The sequence below is a fragment of the Protopterus annectens genome, chromosome 3.part0 (genome assembly GCF_019279795.1).
Source record: "Protopterus annectens isolate FY-2018-M chromosome 3.part0, PAN1.0, whole genome shotgun sequence".
Lineage (NCBI taxonomy): Eukaryota > Metazoa > Chordata > Ceratodontiformes > Protopteridae > Protopterus > Protopterus annectens.
The window spans coordinates 1,892,216,563-1,892,241,052 of NC_056731.1; the positions used below are offsets into that span (position 1 = coordinate 1,892,216,563).

At 39.8% G+C, this 24,490-nt stretch overlaps 1 protein-coding gene across 1 annotated transcript in view; it reads left to right on the forward strand.

The window, feature by feature from the left end:
* The window catches only part of PPP6R3 (protein phosphatase 6 regulatory subunit 3), a 3,115,682-nt gene that overhangs the window by 336,729 nt on the left and 2,754,463 nt on the right, over positions 1–24,490 (forward strand). Inside the window, exon 3 of the mRNA XM_044065977.1 lies at positions 64–299. Coding sequence (XP_043921912.1) covers positions 70–299 — 230 coding nt within the window. The 5' untranslated portion in view covers positions 64–69. The remainder of the gene's footprint in view (positions 1–63; positions 300–24,490) is intronic.

Genomic DNA, 24,490 nt, shown 5'->3' on the forward strand with positions numbered 1-24,490 from the left:
GTAAAACGATACTAAAGGAACTCTAGCACTGTTTAATATGCTGTTTCTTTTCCTTTTTGATAGGGCACTATGTTTTGGAGATTTGATCTTCACACACCTTCGTCTCATATAAACACACTTTTAGTGAAAGAAGATGTAACACTGACAGAGTTAATGGATGAAGAGGATGTAGTATTAGAATGTAAAGCACAGAATCGTAAACTTGTTGAAGTTTTGATAAGACCACAGAACATGGAAGATATGGTTACATTTATTACAGAAGAACCTTCACAGGATATGGAAGAAAAGATGAGATACAAGTAAGACGTGTCAAGAATCTTTGATAGGATATTTGATGATGTATACTATAGTAAATAATTTGATTTGTCTCTTGCAGCAGAATTAAAACCTTTCCAGTGCAGCATGTCCAGCTGAGTATTTTCCTGTAGTCTTTGCTCATCACAGTCCTTTGTGAACATCATTAAGCTCTCTGTGTCTACATATACAGCTTTACTTATGCAAATTCTTTAGTTCTTTTCCAGTGCCTGGAACCAAACTTTGACATGCATTCTGCAGCATTTTGACCTAGTTACTGCACTTTTCCAAAGTATCCTTTTCTCTATGTCTCCTAATTGTTTCCACAAGGCGCTCATAATGAGCATCATTCATTTTGAAACATTTGTTTGTGGGCTTTGCTAGGTTGGTTCCTCTAAGGACATGACCCCTCATGCACATGTTTTATCCTGAAGTCAAAAGGTGGAGAGGAAAAGCCTATAAGAAACTATTTATTTTTTTCATCAGTAGAAGCTTAAAGAGCTGTAATGTCCTAAGACCCACTCAGTCACTGTGAATTAGAGAGTGGTACAAGTAAAAACTCCTTGGGCAGTTTAAGGAAAACAGTATTGTACAATTGCTGATAGAAGCACCACCAAAAGGAAGGTGAGAAGTTATTTGAAGAAAAGAAAAATTGTAATTACTGTGTTGAACACATTTACAAGAAAATTGAGAAACATTTTCTAGTCTCTCTGCCTGAGGTATAAATGGTAGGAAATGTATCTGGCCTGTGTTTTGACTTCAGTTGTCCAGATGGTTAGCCGTCACACTCTGCTTTACAGATTATTTCCTTTTGTGTGGTTGACCCAGTTGCTGAATGGTCATGGTTTTATTATTTTAGCGTTGTTACCTCACAGCAAGAGGTTCTCCCGTTCGATTCTCGGCTGGGCTTGGGAGTGCCTTCTGTGTGGAGTCTGCATGTCCTTCCTGCAGTTGGGTAGCGTTCGAAAGACGTGTGTGCGTAAATGGGTGTGCCTTCGTTGAAGGTTGGGCGTTGAGCTGGCATCTCAGCGTTTTGTAAAAATCTACTGCCAATCTTTAGCAGACCGAAGTTCCGCTGTGGTGACCCCTTACTGGGAAAAGCCAAAAGACCAACAACAACAACCTCAGCCAGTTTTAAGTGATTTTTCGAACATTCACTTCAGTGGCATATCAGTTATTGTGTGGTTTATTTTCTCTCCCATTTCTGATGATCAGTGGAGTTTCAACACACACCATTACTAAAATAGTGTTTACACTGAGCATTGATATTTTTAACTAAGGTCTACTCGAAAATGTTACATAGAAAAATGTCATTATGTAGCTTGAACTTTGTACTGGTTATCTCATAATAAAAAAAAAAAAAGAAACTTTTAAGTCGCATTGAATTACAAAGCTAATGTGTTGTACAGCCGAGGCAGGGAAAAAATTGTAATTATAGCTACCCGATAGATGCATGGTATTGGCAGCAGAGTTTGACACTGTAGAAATATCTTCCAAATGCTGCTGCTACTTTGAACATGATTACAGAACAATGAAATGTATGCTAAATAATAACTTTAAACTAGTTGTGCAGTAAACCATGCATAATGGATGTAAAGTAAGAATACCTCCCATCTGTGACACCATGCTATACTGTTCACCATTCACCATTATTTAATGCTATTATTTACAGATCTAACATAAACTTATTCTTGAATTGTGGCCATAATAGTGTGGTGCAGTTTTTGTGCAAACATTTACTTGCAAGCTACAAGTTTTAAACGTTTCTGCCTTCCTTTAAATACTAATGTATGACTATTTTGTGTTGTGCCGAACACTTAACTGCCCATGTGTTCCCTATTGTCATTGTAGGGCATTTACAAACCTTATTTGTCACAGAGTAGGGCTTATACACCTTAGTTTGTTGTGCAGTAGCCCTCTGCTTATTTATAAGCATTCTTACAAAATGGGGAAAAAGCTTACCCACCTGTGTAAAAAAATGTACTCCATGCACAGAGTACAAAAGTAAATGACCCCCAGTATATGAATCACAAAATCAGCAACATCTGCAGACTGGCTGGTCCCAGTGGGGTAACCTTGTAGGAGAGTTGCATATCTCCATATGTTGTGGCACTTGTGAGCAGTGTGATTGACTTTCTTATTTGTGTTTGACATGTGTAATGCTGCACAGTGTAATAGTTCTGCCAACACAACTCCCTTGCTCTACTGGAAAATTCCTGCAGGCAATGGATGGTGCAGGCAGATTTGCTGCCTCAAACTTTTCTTGCTACTACACAGTGATCCCAGTTAACTTCTGTCAGTAGAGCTCACACAACACCAGACCCCCTCATATTATGGTGGTGAACTCGTCTTTGGGCATGACTATGGAGGGAAAATGGAAATCGCTGGAAAAGACTGATAGCAGACCACAGTGTAGTGGTGATAGGCAACGTAATAATTTATTACATTTTGACTGGGAATGGACCAAAGGCCCGTTTTCAGTGGAGGCCTGGGGAGAAAAGCACCACAGAAATATAAAATCAGGCAGTTTTTACATTCAAACATTGACAAAAAATACAAATGCACGATTATAGTATTGAGGAAAGAAACAGTTGCATTCAAAAACATCAGCAGGCAAATAACAATGCATGTTTACAATATTAAAACAAGAACATTGCATACGCAAGTCTAAATTACAAATGTCGAGGCTGCAGTAAAAAATACAGGATAGTGGGAACTGGAGCAGACCTACAGATAGAAACCGTCCAGTCCACAATAACTCAGAAGCTTGAGAGTAAAGTATAGCTGGGAGTTGAGTGAGCTACTGGGATGGTAAACAGACAATGTGGTACTAATATAGCAAAAAGCAGCTGGTGATGAGACTGTGGAGAGAAGGTAACAGGAAAGGAGTGTGGGTTTAACCTGGGGAGTGACAGGAGCATAACCAGTGACTGCTAAGGTGATGTTTTAGTAGAGATTTGAATTGATCATGTGAGGGTGTGTTCCTTATAGTTTCTGGTAGGGAATTCCAGAGTTTGGCTATATGGTGGGAATAGAGGGAGTCGCCGTGTTGGTTGTGGAAGTTGAATACTTTTAGTGGGGGTTTGCTGGAATATCTGAGAGTTCGACAGTTGGGGTTAGGTTGAACGAAGGAGGATATTGCAGGGCAGTTACTGGGTTGGTAGATTATTTTGTGGACTAAGGCTAGATGATTGTGAAGGTTTGGTAGCTCTAGCCAGTTTAAAGCTGAAAGAGATGAGCAGTGGTGGGATGTGTGGGAGGTTGGTGACAAATTTTGCAATTTTGTGGTAGCATGATTCCAATTTATTGAGGTCAGATTTCCAGAGATAGTGAAGACAATGGAACCATAAGGAAGGGTACTTAGGAGGTGTGTGCATGCTGTGGCAAGCCAGGCATTGGGTGTTAGGAATGGTTTAGCTCTATATGGGCTACCTAATTTGATGTGTACTTTTTTGATGGTTTGGGCAATATGTATATCAAATTTAAGGTTTTCATCAATGGTAATACCTAAGAGTTTTGTGTGGTTGGTGGGGGCAATTTTAGTACCGTTTGAGGAGGTGATGGATAGAGGGAGTTGTGATGTTTTGTATTTTTTTATTACTAAATACTATAAGCTTGGTTTTGTTGGGATTTAAAATGAGTTGATGAGAGAGGTGTAGGGTTCAATATCCTGAAAAGCTGATTGCATTCTTGATTGGAGTTCTAGGGTGGTGGGAGCAGAACAGATGAGGGTAGAATTGTCAGCATACTGTACTATGGTGGCATAATGGGTTGCTTTACAGAGGTTATTAGTGAAAATGATAGAGAAGTGGACCCAGAATGGAACCTTGAGGGACTCCCACAGAGATGGGGATGAATGGGGAGAATGAGGTGTCCCAAATAGCTTTTTGATGGTAGGAAAGATAGCTATGTAACCAGGTTAGTGAGGATAAGCTAAGGCCATAGGAAGATAATTTATTAAGAAGCAGCTGGTGGGACACTATGTCGAAGGCTTTCATGTCAAGAAATATGGAAGCTAATTGCACTGACTTTTGCTTATATGTTATGCTCTGCTGTTATGCTATAGTATTCCTCCATCCCAGGCACAAGAGAGCCTAGTACACTAGGTCTTCCAATGTGGCATGAAAGAAAATGGGTTGTGTGAATGTTACCATGGACAATTGCAATTCATATCTCTGAAAAGCAGCAGTTCACAGCAGCACACTTGACACTACACATAATGCTTGTCCTCATCAGCATACTACATATGTGAACCACAGGGTCTATCTCTGGGGAAATTTCATGCCATTATGTACTTCAGCAGAATATCCCTGTGCTGTAACATCACTAGAGAAGTTTATGTAAATCTGGTGTAACTCGCATCCATCTGCAGTTAATATCTCTCTTGCTGTGAATGGCAGGCATCACTGTAGCTTTGTATACCCTGCCAACAAATGTCACTCCCACAGCATTCATGAATGCATAATTAACAGTTAAGAAACTACTGCACCGTATAGGTGCTTTAGTTTTACCATGGCGGATAACTTGAACAGTATCTAGATTTATCTTGGAGTAGTTTTGCCTCCTTTTGTACAGATGCTGCAAGGCAAAGATGCAGCAAGAACACCATAGGTTGAGTGAATGCTGCCCCGATTTACCTCTTCCATTCCACAAAGATGTGTGTTGTGCTGATGACTTTTCTTAATTTAGGTGAACTGGACCCTAGTCCATTTTCAGCCATGACATGGTAGCTTATTTACAAGTAATGTAGTAGATGCAGATTGGATCCGCGGTGGTGCAGCGGTAGCATTGTTCCCTCACAGCAAGAGGTTCTCCTGTTCGATTCTCTGCTGGAGTGCGGAGAGTGCCTTCTCTGTGGAGTCTGCATGTCCTCCCCGCGGTCGAGTGGCATTTCGAAAGACATGCGTGAATGGGCATGCCTTTGAAAGTTGGGCATCGAGCTGGCAACTCTGCACTGTAAAAACCTACTGCCAATCATTAGTGGACCGGAGTTCCGCTGTGGCGACCGCTAACCAGGAAAAGCCGAAAGGCAAACATAGTAGATGCAGACTATAATCTCAGTGCAGTCACAATGCAGTAAGTTCGAAACAAAATTGCAGATAGTTATGTAGTTTCATTTTCTGTCTTGCAGCAAGGATTTTACTAGGTTGTGATGGATAAGTCTCAAAGTAGACAGGTGGGTGTTAGAACTGTTGCTGAGTGGGATACATCATGGAATTTGGACAATGACCTAGTCCTCTTGTTTTCATCCCTGTACCACCATTGTGTGGAGAGCATATATAGAGGTAGAGGGTCTAGTACACTTACAAAATAGTCCCTTTCAACTTGTGTCAATACCCCCCTAAAGTGTAGATATCACTTCTGGTTCTTGTAATCTAAGAAAGGATTTTAGGCAGCAGACCTGGTGGAGTGTCTTGTACGCCAAATGATTCGTAAGACTGAGATTTCTGATGCTTAAACTACAGTTAATCATTCTGTTTTTGCTTAAGATTTACTGGGTGTATGCTGTCTTGACATGCAAGATGCCTGTTTTTATATCTGGCAAAAAATAGATTCAGAGGGGTCAAAGATTGTTTTTAGTTCATTGCCCCTCTGTTTGGATTTCACTTGAACTATAGACAGTACATTTGGTACCTAGCTGTTAATGACTGCTTTTTATGCCTGTTTGGTGTACAATTTTACCTTAACTTTGGTCACTGGCTATTGATTTCTTCTTTGGGACCTTATTCCAGATGGCAACTTGTGCATGTTTTTCTTGGACCTTGCAATGGTAAACATTGCAGAATCCTGCCTTTCTGATGTTTAATAATTGAGAATGTCCCAAAGGTGCCGGCCAGTCAATTGCCTAGAATTATTGTGCCAGTATTAATTTCTTCAGTGCCATTTGCAAGGCTACATAAATGCGATATCCAAGATAATAGTTTTTTTGAATTTTGCAATCCTCATTTAGATGATTACTACTGGCATTAGATTGCAGGAAACTACTGAGCCTACTGTAAAGAGTGGTATGCATCAGCAAAGGCCTTTAACACCCAGATCTCAAACACACCTACTTTGGTCAATACTTGCAGTTCCAAGAAAGTTTGTGACAAAAAATTGGAAAACTAACTCTCCTATGTCTTTCAGAAATGAATTTATTTAGCCACGAATCTATGTGAAAAAGAAATATCTAGCTTAAAAATTAAAACAAAGATTTAACACACAAATTACTTGCTTGGGAAAAGTTACAATCATTACTAAAAAGTTTTAGATTTCCTGAATGTATATGGAAGTGTATTCTTGTTATTTTTTCAATTTTGATTGTAAACATGTTACTGTTATTACTCTTGTTAAAAAAAAAAATAAAAAACATTCTTGGAAATAAGAAAGAGGTCTTTAATTTCTTGACGCCGTGAATACATCAAGCCTCAGTCTTTACAGATTTATGGATATTTCTGGATTATTAAAGGAAGTAGTACAGTTACCACAATTCTGTGGTAGCCTTGTACGATCTTTTTAAATGTGACATTTAAAAATGCATCTGTAGTAATAGAAAAGAAAACATACTAACATTTCTTTAGTTTATTTTCTTGTAGTATGCATTTTAACAATTTTCACTTACTTCAACATTAGCAAATTCAGAAATTCTCACTTACCCCCATGTTGAGAGTTAAGCCTACAAGAGGATGAGGACCACCTTGGGGCGGTCGTATAGTGGAGGTCTTGTGAACAGAGTCCCGTGACAGCTCCGATGTATCAGGCTTTCACTGACCCCTCCATTTTGATGTACCTGTGGGAGCAAGGTTTGTTAATTTAGTCTAGTTTTTTTTATTTTGCTTTATTCAATTTATAAAAAGAAAGAGAGCAAGTAGTTCACTAAGAGTATGGGACCAGCTGTCCAGCTATGCTAGTTGTTCGTTCAGCGGTTCATAGGTTAGTCTTCGTTGGTGGAAAGATCTATTGCTGAAACTTCGTTTGGAGTAGCTTTTTGTTTCACCTGGAGTTTCTCATCTGTGAAAAAGTTCTTAAGAACATTTCTACGATGGAGTCCAAGCAGTCAAATACGCTGAAGTACCTGAGGTGGTCCTCATCCTCTTTTAAGCTTAACCCTGAACATGGGGTATGTGAGAATTTCTGAATTTGCTTGTTTGTTCCCCCCATCACCGGAGGGGTCATTCTTACGACCTGGGCTACTGCTTATGATCGGACTCCAATTCTTACTTCATCATTAGATAAATTGCTTAATACCGACCTTCCCTTAAGTTTCACTCCTTCCAAGTAATCTGCATGTATTTTTCACACAAAATCCATTTGTATGTAATGTGTTCCTTTTTCTGAAGATCCCACTTAAATTTATATTATCCCTTTACAATATTCAATACTTAAGTTATATTTGGTTTAGATTTTGATTTCTATTTTTTGAGTAATTGCTTTTTTTCAGCCAGTAACATTAAACTTAGCAAGGTCTTAGGATTTGAACTGCCCAGACATACTATCTCAAAAGAATCATTTACATAGTAAAAATCATTTGTTCCCCAGCTTTTCTGGTGAGGTATTCTGTAGGAAATTTTTGAAATTTAAACAAAACTGGAGCTCTCCAAAGAAGACTGCAACAGGACTGGTTTGATTATTGCATTTTTAAAATCTGCCAACTCATGTTTAGTGTATATACGTACCTTTTCAAACCTTTCCAAGCAAAAATCCTAAACCTTCTGGACTTGATTACGTACTTGGGAACCATACAGATGTCCTCCCATTGTTCCTTTGTTGGTTGACTTCAGAATCTCTCTTCCCAATCTTTTCTAACCTCCTCTGACTATGTGTGCAATGTTTAACAGCAATGTCTGCAACTCCTGTATTTCTGGACACATACCTGGAAGAGAGAAAGTTGATGAAAAAACTTTTGGTGGAATCACAAAATAGTATATATCAGGGGTGTCCAACCTTTTCAGTTGCAAGGGCCGCATTGGGTTAACAAAAATGGTCTGGGGGCAAACGGCAGGTGAGGACCAAAAAAAAAAAAAAAAAAAAAAGGTCTCACATTAACTGAAGAGCAAAAAAAAAAAAAAAAAAAAAGGTCTCACATTAACTGAAGAGCGAAAGCGAAAAAAAACGCTGCTTTATGTGGACTAATGTGGCTGTATTGTAGGTTACTGTGAATAAATAAATTAATAAATAATATAAATAAATTAATAAATGCATAATATTTCACCTAAACTTCAATATCTCTTTCTAATTATTTAAAAAACAGTTAAATCCATTCTAACATCTTAGTAAAGTTTATTTGTAAAAAGAATTAACAGGTACAAACCTTTCAATTTGTATGAGATCATACCTGTGATTTTGCTGGTTTCCATGTCTTCCATCATGTCCTTAATGGCCATATGTTGTCCAAAGCGCTCATGTATTCTTCTGTTTCTAGCTTTGCAATCTGTCTCTGAAGTATGGCACTGGCAATATCAGGAATGATGACACTTTTACTTCTTAAAAAATGAACAATTTTTATTTTTACATTTGTTTCGCTGTCACTAACAGATGGTACAACACATTTAACTTTGGTTCACCCACTTACTGTGGAGACACAAAGAACATGGTAGTATGCCAAAACACACTCCAGTTTCACAAGGTAAACTCACACATGCTGTTTTGCAGTTGCCTCTCCAATCTGCATTTCTCACATTTAAACAAATAAGTGACTTTATAATAAAATAGTAGTGGCACTGTTTGTGAAATCAGTTCAAAAGGGTGCAGCCAGGCACAGACCTTTGCAGATTTCAAACTTATTGGTCCTAGTTCTTGTTATACTTAAGTGTCCATATCAGGAGGTTCAGGCTGTCAAGTCAGGATTGTTCTTTTGTGTAGTAGACTAGACAAACATTATGAGCATAACCTTTTTAATGTGAAGACTGAGCTTGTCTTTTTGATACCAGTGCGTCTATATCAGGTTTGATAGATGTAGTGGCGATGCGCAGAGTATTTTCAAGATGCTCATCTGAAATTTTTGTTCTGATTTTATTTTTTGTATGCTTCATACGAGAAAAACTGCTCGCAAATGTATGTACTCCCCATAAGAGATGTCATGAACAGGGCGTGTTCGTGAAGTGATGGATATTTTTCTTTGGGTAGGTATAACTTATAAAAGTCAAATAAAGATGCTTGCAGAAATTTTTCTTTAAGTTGCATATCTGACTGCAATTCTATGCATTCCAGTTGCAGGTTTGCAGGCAACATGTCGATGTCAACTGAGAATGGGGTAGCAAATATACTGAACTGTTGTTGGTGTTTTCTAAAATCTTGAAATCTGCTCTCAAACTCCTGTGCTAAACTATTAAGTAATGCCACATATTTTTCAGTATTTGCTTGGCTTTGCTCAGACAGTGTTGCAAAGTGAATGAAGCTATTGTTCTTAATCTGACTGTGCCACAATTTAAGTTTCATTTCAAATGCAGTCACTGTTTGAAACATGTCATTTATTAATAGATTTTCCCCTTGGAGGCGCAAGTTCAGGTCGTTTAAATGAGCAGTGATGTCTACTAAGAAGGCTAAATCAGCCATCCAGCTTGCACTTTCAAATTCAGGTACAGGCTTTCCTTTTAACTCCATAAAGGACTTTATTTCATGTCGTAAGTCATAGAAGCGTTTCAGCATTTTTCCACGACTTAACCACCTCACTGCAGTAAAGTACAAGATGTCTCCATAGGTAGATTCCAAAGTAGTCAAACTCCTGAAACTGGCGGTGATTTAATCCTCTGGATCTTATGAAATTTATTGTTTTAACAACAACATTCATAACATTTTCCATTTTTAAAGTCTGTGCAGACAAATTTTCTTGATGTATAATGCAGTGGTACTTCATGAAACGCACATTACTGATCTGTTTTGCATCTTCTTCCATCAGTGTTGTTAGTCCTTCCCTCTTTCCAACCATAGCTGGAGCACCATCAGTTACTATGCCAGACAGGTTTGTGATGGTCAAGGAAAATCTTGCCAGTGTTTCTTTTACTGCCTTGTACAGATCAGCAGACTTCGTTGTGTCTTTCAGTGGAACCATACAGGCCAGTTCTTCAGTAATATTGAAATCGTTGTCAACACCACGAATAAATATGGCAAGTTGTGCCGTATCTGTAATATCAGTGCTGTCATCCAAAGCTATGGAGTAATACTTGAAAGTTGCACACGATTCCAACGTATTTTCAATAGATTTGGCTATATCTTCCACACGCCTTGCGATTGTCTGGTGTGATAAACTGATTTTAGAAAATTCTGATTTTTTTTCAGGGCAAATTATGTCTGCTACACTTTCAAGGCATTCTTTAACAAATTCACCATCGGCAAATGGCTTGGATTTTTTCGCAATTAAATTTGCTACAACATAACTTGCCTTCAGTAAAGAATCCGGTTGAGTAGCTGATTTTCGAAACAGCTGTTGTTGAAATGTAAGACTTTTTTTTAATTCTGATATTTTCTGTTGACGGGACACGCCTTGCAATTCACTTAATTTGGGGTGCGTTTGAATATAATGCCTTTTTAAATTGTAGTCCTTGAAAACGGATACCACTTCTCTGCACACAAGGCACTTTGTTATGAGATTCAACAAAGAAGTACTCATCGGTCCATTTTTCCTGAAATACTCTTCTTTCGTCCGCTATCTTGCGTTTCACGGTTTTGGTTTGACCAGATGTAGAAGCCATCTGAAAAGTAAAAGAGGAGTAACTTAACTACTTTATTCCTAGTTATATAATTTTTAAAACAATGGCTAACAATTTACATTAAAAATAAGGAAATAAAAATTAAAACTATCCATACTTGTAGTAGTATATGTTAATGGTGTTCAAGGGATCATTTCACATCTGCAAAATAACACAAAAATATCCCTGGGGTGAATTTACAGTTACCCATCCTGTTGGGCAGATTACATATGAGGGCCAGTGAGGCACTTTGTTTCATTTGTAGTACTAATGCCATTAGTCTTACACCCATTACGCATAAAGCACATCACATTTACTGTGACTGTTGGTCTGTACTCTGTGCCAGTAATACTGGGCATTTTGAAAAGTTCTTCATAATTCATGAAATTCAGATGGACTGCGATAGAGCTATGAACATGTATGGTTAGCAGTTAGCTGCATGTAATCAACAGTTTCTTACTGCTACAAGAATGGCAGCTTTCAATGACATAATCAGAGCTGTACCATCAAGTTTCAAGTTAAATACTGTGTACTTTGCATGCTACCCAAGAAAAGTCATTCACTTGCAATGAAAAACTGGCACACACGGACACTGTCATTAATTCACTACTACTGTACTACCAATTCACACTGCGAAAACCACTCCAGCCGTCCAAAGTAGGTAAAATGTCAACATTAGCAGCCCTACAGTATTACAATCCACAACATTAAGCCAACAAATTTGCAATGACTATTCTCTTCCATCTAGCTTAGTACTTCAGTTTCCCCTCTGTACTGGCCTTCTGCTTATGCTACATTCCCTGCCTTTTTCATATGTCCCCTCACACTAGCTTAGTCCTTCAGTGTCCCTCTGTACTGGCCTTCTGCTTATGCTACATTCCCTGCCTTTTCCATATGTCCCCTCACACTAGCTTAGTACTTCAGTGTCCCTCTGTACTGGCCTTTTGCTTATGCTACATTCCCTGCCTTTTCCATATGTCCCCTCACACTAGCTTAGTACATCAGTGTCCCTCTGTACTGGCCTTCTGCTTATGTTACATTCCCTGCCTTTTCTATATGTCCCCTTACACTAGCTTAGTACTTCAGTGTCCCTCTGTACTGGCCTTCTGCTTATGCTACATTCCCTGCCTTTTCCATATGTCCCCTCACACTAGCTTAGTACATCAGTGTCCCTCTGTACTGGCCTTTTGCTTATGCTACATTCCCTGCCTTTTCCATATGTCCCCTCACACTAGCTTAGTACATCAGTGTCCCTCTGTACTGGCCTTCTGCTTATGCTACATTCCCTACCTTTTCCATATGTCCCCTCACACTAGCTTAGTACGTCAGTGTCCCTCTGTTCTGGCCTTCTGTGTATTTTACATTCCCTGCCTTTTCCATATGTCCCCTTACACTAGCTTAGTACTTCAGTGTCCATCTGTACTGGCCTTCTGCTTATGCTACATTCCGTGCCTTTTCCATATGTCCCCTTAAGTAAAGAATTCACATCACTGACTTAATAAAACAATTCTGAATAAGAGGGTCTCACCCAAACAAATGACTGGTGCCATACACATGACCGCAAGCCAAATGCCAACAAATGCATCATCATCCCTTTAGTTTTGGGTAAAGCGGTTGTGAGGCTGCCAGCCCAGCTAGATGTTATTTTGTACAATGTACATAATTCTGTGTGTCATTTTGAATACTAATATGCTTCCTATGCTTGTCTTACAAATGTAAAAAAAACACTATACATATGTGTATGTTAAACTATTGGTGCAGAAGTGTGTGTTGAACTGTATGTTCTGTACTGAGCTTCAAGAATGTAACCAGTGTACCCTGCTGGGAAAGAACAGAGATGTGTGTATTGTAACTGTACCTATGGCATGCAGATGTGTGCTGTAAGGTAGAAGTTGGAACATAAAGAGTTAAATTTGACAACAGTAAGAACAGAAGTGAATTGTTTTATAACTGTCTGTATTGAAAGAGAAGGAGTTTTGCCAAATGTTAGCAGCTAGGTAACAAATGAAGTGAATTGTTTTACGACTGTGTTATCTCATCAACAAGACAGGATGTCTACACTGCAGCCAGAAGTTCTTTTTAATCTTTTGTGTGGAAACAGACAAAATGACAGGTTTCAAATGTAAAACTGTTTACTACTGTTTTATGACTTCCAGTTCCAGGGCTTAGGCCAGGGGCCTTAGGCACATTTCTGAGAGATAAGTAACCTCTTCTAGGGACAGATTGCAATATAGCAAGATTAGTAGATGTTTTCTGTATTTTGAGATTGTCCTGCAATGTATTTCCTGCAATTCTGAACTGTGTCACTTTATTCATTGAGTTATTGAATATTGTCTTATTCTTTTTATTGTTTATTATTAAATATATTTAAAAACCTTTTAATTGTGGCTGGTTTGTTTATTTAATTAAGACAAAAGTATTTTTGTCATAATGCCTTGTTTTGTATGTAATTTGCACTCGTGATGCTTACTTCAGTAATTGCAACAGGCAATTGTGAAATTCAGGAATGCTTCAAACACTTCAAGCACGAATGCATTGAGATGTTCACAGACTAGCTTACATAGTCAGTTAACAGACAGATACCTACTGGGAAAGGCCACAATCAATTCAATATATAATAATTATATATACATATTGACCTCCGCTTCATATTAGTTTGATGGACGTTCACTAGACTACAGATTTTAACACCCCTTTCTTTTGAGTCATTTTGCCTAGTATAGACAGCACTGACGAATAACCAATGGAACAGTATAACAAACTGAAATATTGTAATGAATTATTCAGACTGTATAATTACCAAGTAATTTTACAAATGAGTCAGCATAGTTCAATTAGGGTTACCACCTGTCCCACTTTGCGAGGGACAGTCCCTCTTTGGGCAGTTGTGTCCTGACAAAAATTAAAAAAAATGGCAAATGTCCTGATATTTTATCTGCCTAAGCAGCAGACACCTCCAAAGCAGACACCCAAGCAACCGCTACCCCAAAACAAAACACGTGCAACACATAGCTCACAAAGCCAGTGTACCGAGCAGTCACAGCCCTTAAGACTAAACAACACACCTGATACACTTGTAATAGGTGACTATCGTCAGGCACACTGATGTCCCGCTCACCAGGCTGAACAAGGAGAGGGTCACGGTGAGCAGCCTGTCGGGCGCTAGGATCCGCCACAACACAAGCACTCAGGTCACTGCAAGGCAAGTACAAATATGACTCAGTCATTGTCCATGCTGGTGTGAATGACCTGAGACGTACCTCCCTGGACTACATGAAAAGAGACATAAAGGAGCTCTCTGAGCATGTAGACCAGGCCGGTATGACCCTGCCCTTGAGTAGCATCTTACCCTCACCAGGCCCATAATTGAGTACAATGCCCCTTTTGGGATGGACCTTACCAGACACCTGCAGCAATTGGAAAGACCCCAAAAGTACCTCACCAAGAGGATCAAAGGGCTCAAACAGATGCCATATGCTGCCCGGTTAAAGAAACTCCAGCGCTACTCAGTGGCATACCGCCTGTTCAGAGGCAATCTGTGCCTGACGATAAAGCTATGTCCAACCCGAATTAATGGACATGCTGCACCTCAGAAAATCCAAATCCCATCGAGCTACGCACTCGAGAGACTTGAACCTCAGCACTGAAATAAATAGGACATGCTGGAGGGACAAATTCATAACCCAGAGGCTCCCTTCACTCTGGAATAAAATCCCAGTCCAGGTTAGGCAGAGTCCCTCATTGACTCTCTTCAAGAGGAATCTTGATGAGTGGATGGGCGATCGTAGGTTTACCCCTGGTATCATTTCTGTGTCACTGTTAGACAGAGGCACAGTATACTAACCTCGAAAAAGGGCATAGCAAAATAAATTTAAAATGGGTGGTGAAAGCCAAACACATTCTGGCTAGGCTTATAAATGCCCTAGGGCAGATAGCCTAGTTATGAACCTATGAACCCACCTCAGTTAGGGCAGAATGGGAGGAGGGGTAGTAATATGCTGGAGGAGGTCACTTTGGCAGAGACTGTTTCACTTGTGTAATATGCTTATATTTATTAATGACTAATATTCACACCTCCTAATTAGACCGTGGTGGTGGTGCTGCGGTTGTGTGTTGCTGTCTGGTTCAATTCTCAGCTATACCATCTTCAGTGTGGAGACATGCGTGAATGGGCGTACCTTCGTTGAAGGTTGTGCATCAGGGCTGGTAACTCGGCACGTAAAAATCAACTACCAATCTTTAGCAGACTGGAGTTCCGCTGTGGCGACCCCTAACCAGGAAAAGCCAAAAGACACTAGTGACACAACAACATTCACATCTCCTAATTGTGTATTTTCCTTTTCTACTCCACTATCAGACAGGAATTAAAACTGGTCCAAATAACAGTGTATTCTGTATTTATCCACAATTCAGTTTTATCCTGCAGCTATTTCCTTATTGTCATTCAGACACACACATTGATTACTCTCATCTGTTACCTCCATTTTCTATGTCCTGTACCAAAATTCTTCCTACCTAGTGGAACTACATTTACGTGCCAAATACAAACATTTTGTTATAAAATAAAAGTAACTATCCCCAGAACATTGTTGTGGTCCAAATGACAAGAACCCTTCCCTCCAAAAAGACTGTTTGTACTCTATCAGAAACGTTTGCAATATCAACCTGAAACAAACATCACACTCAAATTGCTTAGCCAACTTTACAATTCCCACAAACAGTAGAAATCTATCCGTTAACACTGTATTAGAAAAAAATATTAATGTTTTGTGTCTTGTCTCCCACTGTCTACTCTTCTTTTTCTTTGAGGTTACTTTATTTCTTCACCCCCTCCCCTTCTGTTACAGTACATTCATTTCCATCATCGTAAGTCTCATTAGCCAGGACAGAAGAGAAATATGATGCTTACTTTTTGGCTTTGGCCACACACAAGTTAAGTAAGGACAAGTTTGCTTAAATATCCTGTTTTACAGAAAGAAAGCAGCCCTTTATTTTTTAAGACACAACTACGATAACACATGAAAAAGTTTGATTATCGAGGTGTTTTAAATTTTCACTACAAACAACTCCACATTACCTTCCCAAACCCAAGTCCAAAAATATTTTCTGAAAACTGTGCACAGCTTTACAATGTAGTTGTATCAATTATGCCGAAAAACAATGCAAATCATACAACCAAAAAACACACAAGACTTGCAGGAAATGATACATTTTCTTTTACTACTTGTTTTATGCTTACAGACATACTGTGTACTATAACTAATACAATCATGCTCCCTGAATCCATCAGTCCTGTAATTCTTTCCCCTCTTCTCTCTGCCACATTGCATTTGACAAGTTTAGTAACAGCACAGTCACAGATTCTATCATAAACAATCTTTTTTTCCCCAGAGACTAGAAAGCTGAAGCATGTTTATTATACTGTACATACAGTTGCTGTGTCCAGCAATCATGACCACTCCCCCCCCCCCCCCAACATCCACCCCATACCACAAAACCTGACAGGGCAAAAAAACTGGTAAACCAAGTAAAGCCTAAAAAATGGAGTGGAAAAGCCCCAAAAGGACACATTTTAAAAACTGCTCTTATCAACTTAGATTAGAAAGTTGCAATAACAGGATTTGAGTTAGGATGCATTTTCTGAAGGATATGAACTCTAAAACTCAAGTGTATGTCACCATTTAGCTTTAGCCGGCGACTTAATCCTCATCGATTTACCAGAAAATGACAAATTTATAGAGGGGAAAAGACTAAAAATAAGACAAACAGACATTCTACGAACATCTGAACAGATGAGAGGGGTCACCACCCTCTCCTCCTGCACCAATTGCACCCCCTCCCATAAGCAAAGATAAATTAACACACACATTTCCTTGAAGGCTTCCATTTTACTACACACGCTAGCTAGAAAATTAATTGTTTTGAACCTTAGCTCGAACTCTCAATATAAGGAGAACTTTTCATAAGACTTCAAGACCAATGCAGCCTTAGAAAGTGCTATGATAACTATGCATTGCCAACTGTAGCTTCTGGGGCATTTTGAGTTCATCTTGTTCTGCAGGAGATATAAATTGAATGCAAGCATGGTTATTTTGCCATAATCTTTTACATTACAGAATATCTACAAATCCAAAGCCATGTTATTCAATCCTTATTCCATTGCTGAATATAGACCCCAGTTCCTTTCTGTTGTATCTCAAGACAACATACCAATTTCACTGTAAACCACGTTAAACACGTGTGCATGGGACTCACTCTATCCATGAGGATGATGTTTTTCTGGCTCAAAAGTTACTACCAACTAACTTTCACACTCACACACACACACACTCACACTCACACACACACACTCACACACACACACACACACTCACACACACACACTCACACACACACACTCACACTCACTCACACACACTCACTCACACTCACTCACACTCACACACACACTCACTCACACACTCACTCACACACACTCACACACACTCACACACACTCACACACTCACACACTCACACACACTCACACACTCACACACTCACACACTCACACACACACACACACACTATTTCCAAACCCTTGGCCTCCAACTGAAGTCTCTTTAGCTCCAGATGGATTTTTAAGTCCGACCTATGTGGAAAGGTTGAACTGTCCATTTTCTGAGAGTTTTACATCTCCACAGCCAGTCGGATTGTCCTCGATGTTGCTGTTCTGTGATGCAGCTGTGCCTAAAGCTGCAATCATGTCTGCTTTAGTCAGGTTAACATACACAAGTCCTTTAGTCTGGCACATTTCAGCCAACTGGCTCCTTGTCAGCTTGCCATACTCCTCTGCTGACATGCTTGCCTGCTCTCCCTGACTAACTGTGGATTTGGGGATAGGGTAGAGCAGTGAGGCAAAGTAGAGCATAGCTAAGCAGGCTTCCCATCTTCAGATCAATTACAGTCAGTTTAGAACAGTGGACAACTGAAGTGGTCCTTAGAGTGCAAGGTTACTCCTTTGGGGGAGGGTCACAACCACAGCCACCTTCCAGCACAGAGCAGACATGTACTTGACTAGTACAAGAAAATATGCAGCTTGACTAGTAAAAGATAATATGCAGCAAGGCTCTTCATGTTAAACTTGCTTACAATGCACAATAACAAAATCCTCAGTGATAACTGTTGGGAGTCGGGTCTTGCAGCAAACAAGTTAACAGAAATGGACACAAAATGTATTCAAGAGCAAATTCATCAAAGGCAATGCAAGTTTAAGGTGCCTTAACAAGTGCACACAGCTGTTGAGTGCTGAATGCAAATTAGCTAATTCTGCATTTTCCCACATAACTCATTTTAGGGTTATGAAGGAGAAAGTGCATATCCTAGCATTCACTTGACTAAACACAAGGCAGAAGAAATAACCCAAATAAACCTAAACAAAGTAGGGTGTCAGTCTGTCACAGGATGCACACAGTCACTCACTCTCTCTTGATACAAATGCACACCTATAGGCAATTTGGGTAATGCCAATTCACCCAAAGCATCTCTTTGGAACATGGGAGAAAACCAGAGCACTTGTCACAATCTGAAACACAGGAAGCACATATCATATAAAATATGTTCAAAACGCATCCCCACCTAGGAATCAAACTGAATAACCAAGTACTGTAAGGCAACAATGCTAATCAATGCACCACTATCCTATCCAAGTACAATGTCAAGAAGAACAATTACACTACATACGGCAGAAGCAGCCACATAGCAACAGCTAATTTTAGAAAAAGGAGTCCTACCTTTCAGTGAACTGTTACTTACATTTTCTCACTCCCTGAATATGCCAGACTCTGAATGCTTTTCATTCATAATGATACTACACATTATTCAAATGCACAGTGAGATCACAGCCACACAAGTCATGTTCTCTCATTTTCAGAGCACTGGTCGTTTACCTACACCTGTGCACATAAAAGGGAGTTGGGAGAGAAGTTTCTCATGGTGGGTGGGTTACAAAGCTGCCTCTCAAAAACAATATTGCCCACAATTTCATCAGGTGCTTTTTACAAGTCTGAATCATCTGGTTTGATGTTAGCTACTTAGGATGCCTCATAGTGGAACGAAAAACATTTTAAGAAAGAAAGCACTGAAAAGCCAGATCGTCTTCTGCGTGGAGACATGCATGAATGGGCGTACCTTCATTGAAGGTTGTGCATCAGGGCTGGTAACTCGGCACCTAAAAAACAACTACCAATCATTAGCAGACCGGATTTCCGCTGTGGCGACCCACAACTGGGAAAAGCCGAAAGACACAACAACTCTCTTCATATTATAGTAGAGCTAGCCACAATCCTAATCAGCATGTGCAAACTTCTCTAGCAAGTGCACAACTGAGACTTGATAATGAATTTTATATCCACTCTTGTTGGAAGGTACCTCTTTCAAGGTAACTACCACAGAGGTTTTAACACCCTTTGTATGCAGGCATAATTAGATTGTCATGGAAAATTTCAGTTGTCACTAGCACCATGCTACCATAAACTACTTGCAGGATTATTTTTTTTTTTCCAAAATACTTTCAAAGACAAATTGTCTGTGATATTGTTAGATAAAGCACTATGTTTAAGTGTACAGCACAAACAATATTTTCAGACTCCTCATCCGTATTACCACCGTAAAATAAGAAAATGTAACAGTGTGGTATGCTGATGAAAATTAAACTTAAATTGACATTATGTAATAACATGTCAAAACATTGCACTTTGTTGCTTTAGTCGGCTGTCAAAGTACAGTAACAACATTTTACAATGCTAATTCAGTGTGTGCGTCTTGAACTTTAAATACTACCTGACATTCCAGAGATTTAAAATAAGGTTAGAAAAGCTTTTTATATATTATTAAAAAATCACAACGTGAGGAACACCTTGGTAATAGATGAGCTGAAGGCTCATTAGATGACAAGTTGAGACATACAGCTGTTTTGCACACAGTGTGGCCTCCTCATTAAAGCATATGGGCAGCTCACTTATCTCAGTTTGTGCTCTTGTACTGTTTGACAGAGTTACTTATGGTAAAAATGCATGAAATCAGTAACTACTCAGCTTGAAATCATTTCCATTATATCTCTCAATCTGTTACCTCAGAAATCAATTGCAAAGTCAAAAGATAATGAAGGCAATGGCCATTAATGATTATTTTTAAATACTGGCACTGTTGGACATTGCTGTATGAAAGGTGCGTTTTTAGTCTTCAGATAGCAGTAGCTCACAGCCTTGTTACAGTCCTGGTTTGCACCCAAGATGCACAGGAAGTTAAGGGCAGAGTTATTACAATTAACAATTCAGATGACCTTTCGTTCCAGTGGTATGCTTTGTAGCTGACCTGATTTGAAAGAAACCCGAGACAAGGTTTCTGTCCATTCCACGTACCAGTATTACCGTCCTAGTGATTGCCATTTATCCGTAGGACACGGTTCCTCTGAGAAGTGAACAGTTACTGCATGAGGTGGGTACATCAGCAAGAAATGCAGTTCTACTTGAGGAAATGGAACCGATTTTTCTAAGCGACAAAAGTGGCAGGTAGATGAAGAACCCCCCCCCAAACACAGGCACACATCTGCAGACGGTCTGTACAAACGTGAGACTGACCGCTGAACATCAACGAAGTGCCACCTCACTCCGAGTCCCGTCCATACATGCAACCTTACTCACCCAATTAGTGACAGTTAAAACACTGGCAGCCAACTTCCTGCAACAACTGAAAGCTCAGTATCCGCTTACCTCCGTACAGCGCTGTTTCCTCTTCTTCATCCTTCTTCACAGCTCCAGATTGAACGTAGGAGCGAGCTCCAGGAAAATGTTTCCCAAAAGTTTAGACTAGAAAACCTGCTTCCAGTCATATTTCACAGGATGTGGGGTAGCTGCAGCAGAGGAGGAAACACTGTTTCACAGCCGGTGGTGTGAGGAAGCCGACAGTCTGTCCCCGGAATACCGTCTGCGGTACCCACCTGCTGAGTTCCTTGTGTCACAGGTGTGTTAAGCTGGAGCAGGCTCCGAGGAACAGGTGTTGCGACGTACTGTGCGGCCGTGCACCCCGTTGGAATGTGCCGACACACCTGAGCTGCCTCTGTCTGCGGAAGCGCGCACTGGCAACTCAGCACCTTGTGTTTGCTGTAATATTATTATACGTTCGCAATAAGTTACAGTGAGTGCTCCCACCTCTGTGGTGTGGACAGTGCAGCTGTACAATAAGGATACAGCAGCCTTATAAGCAACAGATGGTAGTGCGGGGTGGGAGACGCAGGGGCAGGAGTGGGACAGCTACTGGAAACACCCAGGTAACCTGAGGGCCATGCATGGCACAGTGAAGTAACAACATGTTACAGTCGGGTAACTCACTAGGTGTGTGCAGATTATGCGGATCTTAATATACACCCACACACACCTGCTGCTAAGCACAAATAGATTGACAGCTACACTTAGAAATCATGATATTTTACTCTGCTTCTCATAGGTGCTCCAACCAATGTAATACAGGCATACTTAACTTACTAGTTATCTAGCTAGCTGAATACCTGCGACTCCCCCTAAAAAAAGAAACTGACGTACTTTTCTTTTTAAATCTACTCATCCTGTTAGTTAGAAAATGGTGTCCATAAATTTACACACACACACAGACATAAAACTCATCAGTGCTTCATATTCTGTTGCTTATATAACATTTTACAGTAGTTTATGATTTGAGCAGCTGTGTGTTATTTTTTTTTGTGAAGTTCAGTGTTTTCATGGAATGTGGAGCGCTAGAAGTTTTTAATCAGGTAAATAATAAAACGGTACATCGATCCTTTACAATAGAATCAATAGAACACATGCTAGTGCTGCCACTTTTCTGTTTTCACTATTAGAAAGCAACTCTTCACCCTATTATTAGAAATGTACCGAACAATGAACTGACTAGTAACATTATTGTACCAGAACATTTTACCATTTGTTACACAACTTCACCAAAGTGAGAGAAGTTATACATTAGCGATTATTAGCATATCATACTGAAAAAGGAAACAAAATATATGATGACAGTATATTTTTCTGGAACTCATAATAAGGAATGCCATCCATTAATTTGGTGAAGATAATATCAGGTCCGACCTAATTGCACTTCTGCCTTCATACTGGATACATTGGAAGGAAGCACAGAAATACAAAGTAAACCTTTTCTTTGCTTTTTTAATCTAACTAACTTCAAAAAAACACTTTCATCTTGTAACTTACCTTTCGTTAATGTAGTCAGTAGTCGGTGTGTACACAATTAATAGATCCTCTCTCTTCTACGGCTATGCTACGATCTACGCTCCTTCCTGCAGCTTTTCTTTAAAATAGCCCGAACTGTGTTTTCGCGCATGCGCATACCAGCGCAAAGACGCTGGTATGGGAAAAATGTAAAAAAAAGAAAGTTGGCGCATGCGCAGAAGAGCAAAACTACGCGGACGTGTAAACACGCGGAAAAAAAGTGAAATTAAATTTAAATTTAAATTTAAGGGTCGCGGGCCGCATGGAAGAGCTCTGAGGGCCGCATGCGGCCCGCGGGCCGCGGGTTGGACACTCCTGGTATATATAGATATATATAGATAAAAAAACAAAAAAGATACTACCTGGCTTTTTAAATTTACTGTTATAAAAACAAGTCTAGATTAAACACAGTACAAAAACTGTCATTTCTTATTGAATCTTTCAGCTCTATTTAAGAGCTTAATTGGATCTCAAAGGTTAAAAACAACATTAAGATGAATCTACCTCAGAAAATTGAAAGTGTCTATGATATAGGTTTTATCCACAATGAAGCGATAATCCAGCAACAGGGCACACTATGCACAGCATTCATTTAGCACAGAAATGTTAGTGTTGTATAGGGGCATTCCTTTTATAACCAAAAATGTGACTACAACCACAAATAAAGTTAAAACCCCAAGTTTGTTGTGACCAGGTAGCATACCTAGCGGATATTCATGTTTCACTGTTGCAGTCATCACAATTGGGTTATCTGCCTGCAGGTAGCCCTTAGTCGGCCCGAATACCAGAGTCTTGGGATTTCTGCATCGGGTGCAGTCACCTCTTCCATGACGTCAGGGTATAAAACATGCAGTTGACACCATTACACCAGCTTTTCTTGCCAAGCAGAGTCCAAAGCAGAAGCAGTTCGCAAGTGCCGGTCGGCCGCAACCTGAAATTTTCATTTTTGGAGTTTCAGACCTGAAGTCTTCTAAAAGACAAGTACCCCGTTGGGGATCCTTTTTTCTTGCTCTAACCAATGTCAGAAAAAGTTAACAGTTGTCTTGCTTGTGGAAAGAAAATACTCGGAGATTTTCATTATTACTGCGTCATATATTTAGGCCCAGATCAGGACGTTCCCCACTGTCTTTTGTGCCTTGTTTAATGCCCAAACTATTCATCATCGGGCTGTCTTTGTCACTAAATTCTTTCGCTGTCATTCTCTGTATTCCGAAATGGCTTTGATAAGCCATGCGACTACCTATCTTCCAAAAAAGGTAAGGATAAAGACAGGGACAGACTCCATAGGCCAGTATTCAGTGAGGCGACTTCGTAGCCCCTGATACCTGCTTCTACAGATTCTCAGGCCTCTGCTGAGACCTATTTGGAGTCTGGTATGCTGCGAGTTGCTTCTTTGACTATGGAACTTGCGGATGTTTCTACATTGGATGGGTCCGGAGCCACTGTGCAGGCACTGGCTTCCGAGGGTGTATTTCAACCTTCTGATGTTCATATTAAGCTGACATCTTTGTTTTTGACTTAAAACTACCAACTTTCTAAGGTCCAGAGTTTGCACTACGCCTAGAAAACTGACAACCAAAGCACATGCTCAAGCTCCCATGCCCCGGAAACAAATGCTTAGAATGGCTGAAGACCTTATAACTTTAATTAGGGGAAGCCAGACTTCCCCCTCCTATAAGACAAACGATTAGATGTGATGTAGTCCAATCTCGCCTACATTCTTACCCGTGAGTTCTGAGCCGAATGTAGACTCCAACTCGGCCAAACTTTTTAGCTTGAAGTCTTTCTATTGGCTGGGCTAAGATGGTATCCCATGCTGCACTGCTGTCTATCCCCAGATCTCGTTTGCCGCTCGTGTAGCTTGGACGTAGTCTCGCTCTTGGCTGTGGCTATGTACCCCTTTTCTTATATCAGAGAATTCTTTTTTTTTTTTTTTTTTTTGCAAAAAAGCTATTTTCATTGCTATTGTGTGTGTTCTTGACAGTATTGTGGAAAAGTTGTGTTTTTTCTTTATTGCATATTCTGTGGTATCACATTAGCTGTTTCCAACGGGCTAAGCCCATTTCAGTTAGAGGACTTAGTCTGTCCCCTTGCTTTCCTTGTGTGCTAAATTCTTCCCTTGGACTAAAACCATTTAAATTAGAGGGATTAGTCCTCCCCCCTTGTATTTGTGTCTAAGGATCATTTGAGTTTGAGATCTATGTGGTGTTTTGTCTGTTTGGCTTGTTCCCGCGCTTGTGGCTGTTTGTCCGTTGGTCTACTTTTTCAG